The following is a 6,651-nucleotide window of genomic DNA, read 5'->3' on the forward strand; positions in this document are numbered from 1 at the left end:
CTTTGGAAATATTGGAAAAAGAGCTTGTATTAAATTATTTAAAATACAAATAAAAACCAATGTATTATCTCAATTGATCTTGATATTTTAGACTGACCGGAGGCCGTATTTCTACAGGGCCGAGCTCTGCGCTCACGCTCCTGTTGCTTTGCCCGCCATTGACTAATAAGCCGGCATCGGAACATCGGTTCCTGACCAAGCCCCAGACCCTTGTTGATGGCACTCTTCCACCGCGGCCCCAAACGCTCGTTGCTCTCCCGAGCCACCAAAGCCACGTCCTCCTCCGTGAAAAGGTCCCCCCATGCATTATCATGCTCGTTCCCTAGGCAATGCTGACCAACGGCATCAATGACTATGCCTCAGGAAACTTCCTGAAGACCGCTATCACCTCTTGTCGCTATTCTCGCGGGGCATCTCGAAAGGAACTCTCATTCATAAAGCTAATTCGTGTATACCGAAGCGTGCATACACCGCTCCGCCGCCCCATGCTCAGGCTGGCCCATCGGCCGTCGGTATGCCTTCAAGTCATTCACGTGCAATTGAAACAACTTTTCGGTCGCTACTATTCTCACTACATAGTGTACCGGCGTTTCCAGAGCCACCACCATTGCTGGACCTACCCACACCTCGAACTTGTGGGGTACCTGAGCAGACGCAAATATCTGCACATCAAGGTACCGCAAGTTAGAGGCCCTCTCTTGGGCGTCCCGTGGCCATACCTTCCTATTGATATCCGTTGGACCAGGCACTAGAAAATTGTCGGTTGCCGGTTCGCCCATAACTTCTCGAAGTATCATCTCCACCAGCTCACGGTTGAGTTATTGGCGAACATCCGACCGTTGGTGGCCATCGTGAACGGCGCCAAGCCGGCAGAGACAAAACCCGGTGTACAATTCGGCCACTCGTGCTCGCTGCCCCTTGGTACGGCTCTCTTCATCCATTGGTTACACATCCAGCACATGATCTCAGGGCGACCATTTCTTCGTGCCGTCCTGCCGGAATCGCGTAAACCCGAATGTTCTTCGATGTACACCAGTCCTTGAACGCCTAATTCGTTATAGGGCTATCATCATTCACCACGATTGTATGTGGCCAACCCCACGCCGCCAGTTGCTGTCCCACAAAGCAACGAGGTTCCTCGAATGTGTGTTCAAATTTCTTCTTCGGCCGGGAACACAAGCCGTCCCATCCGATTGACACCGAAGAGCACGAGTTGATATTCCGGACGGACCGTTGTCCTTGTGAACTGAGAGATCGTGCTCTTGACGGCTGGCATATCAGATCATTAGGCAAGCCCCTGCGTTCTACTGCCGGATCACAATCCGTGCACATGTCTACCACCTCGGCCAGCACATCCTGGAATTCGCCACCCCAACTTGTCCATTAGCACACCTCCGAAAAGTCCAAAGCCTCCACCGACTTGGCAAGCAATTGGGCACCCTGCATGGCTGCCAACTATTCTTCAAAACTAGCCTCCGGGGGCCTATGTTTGACCGGCCGCGAGCCCGAGGTAACCACAACTGACCTTCACGCTCGTACGCGTCGTCCAAGAACTCGGCCACCTGAGTATCGTCTATGTGCATAGGCTGCACGTCTCCCACTCGTCGTGCTCACCCCTGCCCTAATCCTCCGACTGTTCTCCGTCGGAAACACCCCTAATCCTATCACTCGGCTTCACCGCCGTAAGAACTCGGGCCCCCGTTGTTATGGAGAGACTCGCCCCCAGTAGTGGGCTCACTCCCAGTGACCAAACCTTTGACCAAACCTTTGGCGCCCAACGCCTGCAAGCATTCATTACAGAGTGCATCCTGCTCCTGTGGGCTAGACCCTGTCCAGTAAAACACAGCTGTTGACCGTCGCCTTCTACCGCCGCCGGCACCCTGACAACATCGTTGATTGTAGGCGCACCCTATACCTGACACAGCAGGCTCCGAGCCTCTCAGGCACTCTACGCTTGCCACTTGTCGACTTGAGAGACACAAGACAACGCCGTCCTCCACCAAACCTGGACCGTCATTTGGCGTCAATGTCGACGAATGGACCGGCATCTCGGCACCAAACACCTCGTCCGGCTGCTCCGAGGCCGTTTTCACCTCACGCCCTGCCATGCGCGCGCCAAACTCCTCACGCATGCGTCGATAACGCTCTTCCTGTTCATCGTTTCGGTTACCGCCGCAACACCTCACCGTTCTCACTATCGCTCGGTAAAGAGACTGCCACCAGAGCAGCCACCGTCGCTGCCATGCACGGCAAACACTGCCCCAACGGAGTCTTCACCAGGAACGGAGCCTCTTTGATCTCAAGGCGTTACCAAAAGGTCGACGTCAGCGTCGTCAACGGGTCGGGGCACCAGCTCTGCAATAGACCCACTAACAGATGACTCCAAGAGGGAGTCCCGAGCGGGTCGCCACGCTTACTCAGGTACATATCGTGGTGAGTCGGAATTAAGATGAGCTCTTCGACCAGCAGCGAGCAATACCTTAAACACCATTACGCACCTATCCATACGGACACCACCATCACTACATACTCGCGGGGACCTGTCTGGAACTGGTCGACGAACGAGTTGACAAAACAGAAGACCTCATGCAACGGCACTGTATACGCGTCGCCACCCCACGTACCTCCCTTTTCTCATCGGAAGCGTGCAAAGGAAACTGCTTGTTCCACCGGTTGGCAAATAGATTTAATTCCTCCCCAGGCCATCGCTTCAGCGCCATGTCCACCCAACGCTTGTTCAGCCATTGGGCCTTGCGCGCTTTGGAGACCAGAACAATGCTCGCAAACGAACGGAAGCCTGAATTATAATCCTCTATAGGCCACCTGAAAGTATCCCTACGCTCCACCGGGTCGACAACCCCACAGTGGAGCCTGGCGGGACCATCCCCCAGCACGCTGAAAGGCATATGTTAGAGCTAAAAGTCGAAACCCGATACTTGTACCCATTCCCTGATTTTACTGTTTTAGTATTGATTGTTATCATCTACTTCTTTTGTCTTGTTCTAATTTGCACTGATTGACATTTCGAAACATTTCTGGAGTGGAAAGTATTGTATCTTGTACATGAAGTTGTTGTAGCTCATTGTGTGTGTACTACCTGAATCTTCTTCATCTCGTGTATCTTTGGTACGTGAAATTCACTTCTGCTAGGTTCACTCTGATATATCTCTATGTCATTCAATCGATAAGAACGATCGTATATTTCGTTTTATTTTCTCTTTGATTGTTGGAATACCTTGATCGATGATTGATAGTTCACTTCTGCTAAGTTCACTCTGATATATCTCTATGTCATCATATCGACAAGAACGATGGCATATTTCGTTTTATTTTCTCTTTGATTGTTGGAATACCTTGATCGATGATTGATCTAGCTTAATGGCACAGTCAGGAACCCAATCACCACATGCAAACAATCACCACTTTTCGTACCGATCACTACACACACACGGTCGCTTGGAGTTACAACAGTCTTAACACTCGTAATTCATTAATGCCGGTGTTTACATCAATGATGAGGTTATCTATAAACACCAAATAAGCACCTATACTGTTGTGTAAATTTACAATGTATGCCTTCCTCTCATCCTCTACTTGTTGCCAGGGTGAAGTCCTCTGTACCGGTTTTTTTAAGTCATGCGACTGTGATAGAGATATACGTAAATAGGTCGATATCAAAGAAATGAGATTAGCTTCAGCCCCTGATTGTGAACTACAAGGTAGTGGGAATTGAACAGGCAAACTTGTTTATATGGTTCCACTCCTATCACTCATACCGTCAGTCTAATTTTATATTAGATGTCAACAACGATTGGGTACTTTCACGCTTCAAATCTAGAAGTTTTCGGTCACATAAAATAGAAATTATATCGAAGTTAGGAGAATCAAATCTATAAAAAACACTAAACACCAAGCTGGTACAGTGACTCGCTGCACCTTGAACATTTTTACTTGGAACCCAGCTCTCCACCCTAGTTTGGGCTTTAATGAGGCAAATAAAGTTGGCTGGTCCAGAGAACTCTTAATTGTCCAATTTCACAGTAGGTTATCTTGCTCCGTGACTGTATGATATACCAGTACTCCTTTAAGTCTGGTATCTGAAAATGTGCTACTTCAATTATCACTATATTTCCTTCTATGTTTTGTACGTCTTTCAGATTTTCAGATTTTACGTAACCTGTGATGTCAGGAACCCACAGGTTACATAGCTTCTTTCAGCTTGAAATTTGAATGTTTGCTGTATGTATGTGTTTTTAACGAAAAAGAGAAGCCGTGTTCGACCTTAAAATATCGTCTCAATACATACTATACGTACTCAGACGAAGTATACTAGCCTTGAAGGATACTAGGTTATTTTGTCCACGACATATGCTTAGGATGAATGATATTTGTAAATATACCTTAACTATATAAAGTCGCATACGTGTGGGTAAAATCGTTTCTGTACCAGCTTTGTTTTTGCAAAAACTTATTTTCCAACCCCACCAAAAGCCGATGATGTATTGCATTAGGACTCATCTCCAACTCTGTTGTATAGTATTTTACATTACCAAGTTTGTACTTCACGAAGTTCGTACTTCACGAGAATCGTTTTGAACTCGTGAGATATAAGAGGTGTAGTAGCTTACGTATGCGACGAAGGATGATTTCTGTCGTCGGGATACGATGTGAGCCGATATGTAAGGCAGTCGAGCAATCAGTGTTTTAACCTCATACGGTCCGCCCTTCTTGTCGGCCACTGAAATTATGGTCGGTGTATTATAATTAGCCGTATGCACAGTTGTGTCAGAAATGTGAGCCATAGTGTTGACCATATCCCTGACCTCAGACTCGACTGTTTTCTTCGTCTCTTTTTGAGAACAATATCCATCATCTCTCACAAGCAAAGAAAAAATATGTCTCTAGTTCTACGCATGTCCTCTAACCATGGTACCACATGACCTTCCTGAGAACTTTTGTTGAAAGGTACCTGTAATTCACTATAACGGCCCCTGAAATATGGGCAAGCGTCGTATTAGTGACAGAATCCGGTGTCTCGTTCATGTGTGTTTGTCTCCAATTAATCGAGTATGGCCACACGTCAGCATCACTAAGTAACGCTCCTCGCATGAACTCCTTCACTTTTCTGAGTCTCAACTCGGTAGCACCTTGTCTCTTAGATTTATATGTTACACTAATTTTGGGACGCGTGCCTGCTGCAATAGTGTCGTCATGATATCTGTAAACTCGCGAACGTTGCCAGTATACATATTAACTGCCAGCCAAAATCTGCAAATCACTTACAGATGATCTCGGCTACGATTTGAGTTAATTTGTCTTTTAGAGGATATAACTCGTTACATCTTGATGCAACATCAAACACGTGACAAGCACTCTTATATTTCGTGTGATCGGACATGGGCAACTCAGCCAGATTAATGTCATCAGAAACGCTTCTTATATGAGCATATCCGTAACGCTTGATTCCGTTAACTTTGCAGTCATTGCATTCGTGATACACGTGAAATATACACAGCTCAAATTCGAGTGTACAATTCCGTACCTTTTGCAATATTCCTCAGTCCTCGCTTGATCTGTATGTTTACGAACATGGTTCTATCTTAACCATTTCAGAATAGCTGCATCGGTTGACTTTGTATCACCGAAATCAGGAGGTGAGGATTCCACTTAATCAGCATTTGGACGTGAAGGCTCAAACCCTAAGGTGTGTATATAATTGTGTGCACCTGAAAAGTCGTTCATCGACTGCTTAATAGCGCCTGAAAGTTTCCTCTTATATAATGTCTGTGCCAGTGATACGCTCCTCTGTGGTTCTCCATACTGCAGGTGCTTGTGTTGTTTTCGCCTCTCCTTGAGACCGTGTTGTCTTCGCCTCTCCTGGAGACCGTGTTGTCAAAAGTATAATCTTAGATACTCCACGTTCCTTTTAATGACTTCAAAAGATTGTAGTATATGGTGAGTAGTTGGGAAGGTACGACCAAATAAGGCAACAAACCTCTTCTCAAGTACGTTTCTCTCTGCTAGTAAAAGTACTAGTCTGGAAAAAGCGCACTGAGTCTGTTTGTGATATGTATTTTGTAATTAACGAGACTCAGATTTTTACTTCAGTTTGTCTCTCACGAGGGACACCCGTCAGTAGGTACCGGTTCCCCGCCAGATTCATGATTACTCTAATATCAGGAATATAGTAATTTGGGTTCAGAATCAATTCTTGGGTATTTGAAATCCTGTAAAATTCAGATCTAGAATTTGGCTTTTTAGCTTTTTAGTACCATGATGCTACAAGGTATCCACTTGGTTGTTCCAAGTGAACCTATCCAACATATTATAGTATGTCGTCAAGGCGACTTTTGAACTGCTCGGGTACCCTGGTAGCGGAAAGTATCCACCTCTCTATTCACATAAACTGGCACACATTGAATCATAGAGACCAATTTGTCGATACACTTATCTGAATGTTTTAAAGGGCAACACTGTGTGAGGGTAGCATCTCGTATATGTACATAATTTATCAACTGTGGTATCAACAACCATGCGTTCTCATGGGTCAAGTCGTTTTGAAAAGCGTTCACCTTTTAGATGTTCCAGAGTTTGATATCACGACAGCTGCGAATTATGATGTGCAACGAACATATGTATGGTATATCTGCG

General features: G+C 46.0%; 2 protein-coding genes across 2 annotated transcripts; both read right to left on the reverse strand.

Moving 5' to 3' along the window:
* Positions 1–440: 440 nt before the first annotated feature.
* Positions 441–797, reverse strand: SARC_08180 (hypothetical protein; the record flags this gene model as incomplete). Its single annotated transcript, XM_014297853.1, has 1 exon — positions 441–797. The coding sequence occupies one exon, from the start codon at positions 795–797 to the stop codon at positions 441–443; it is 357 nt and encodes a 118-aa protein (XP_014153328.1).
* Positions 798–1,664: 867 nt separating this feature from the next.
* SARC_08181 (hypothetical protein) lies at positions 1,665–2,132 on the reverse strand (the record flags this gene model as incomplete). The annotated part of the gene is made up of 1 exon (XM_014297854.1): positions 1,665–2,132. The coding sequence occupies one exon, from the start codon at positions 2,130–2,132 to the stop codon at positions 1,665–1,667; it is 468 nt and encodes a 155-aa protein (XP_014153329.1).
* Positions 2,133–6,651: the final 4,519 nt, after the last annotated feature.

This window comes from Sphaeroforma arctica (genome assembly GCF_001186125.1).
Source record: "Sphaeroforma arctica JP610 unplaced genomic scaffold supercont1.711, whole genome shotgun sequence".
NCBI lineage: Eukaryota > Ichthyosporea > Ichthyophonida > Sphaeroforma > Sphaeroforma arctica.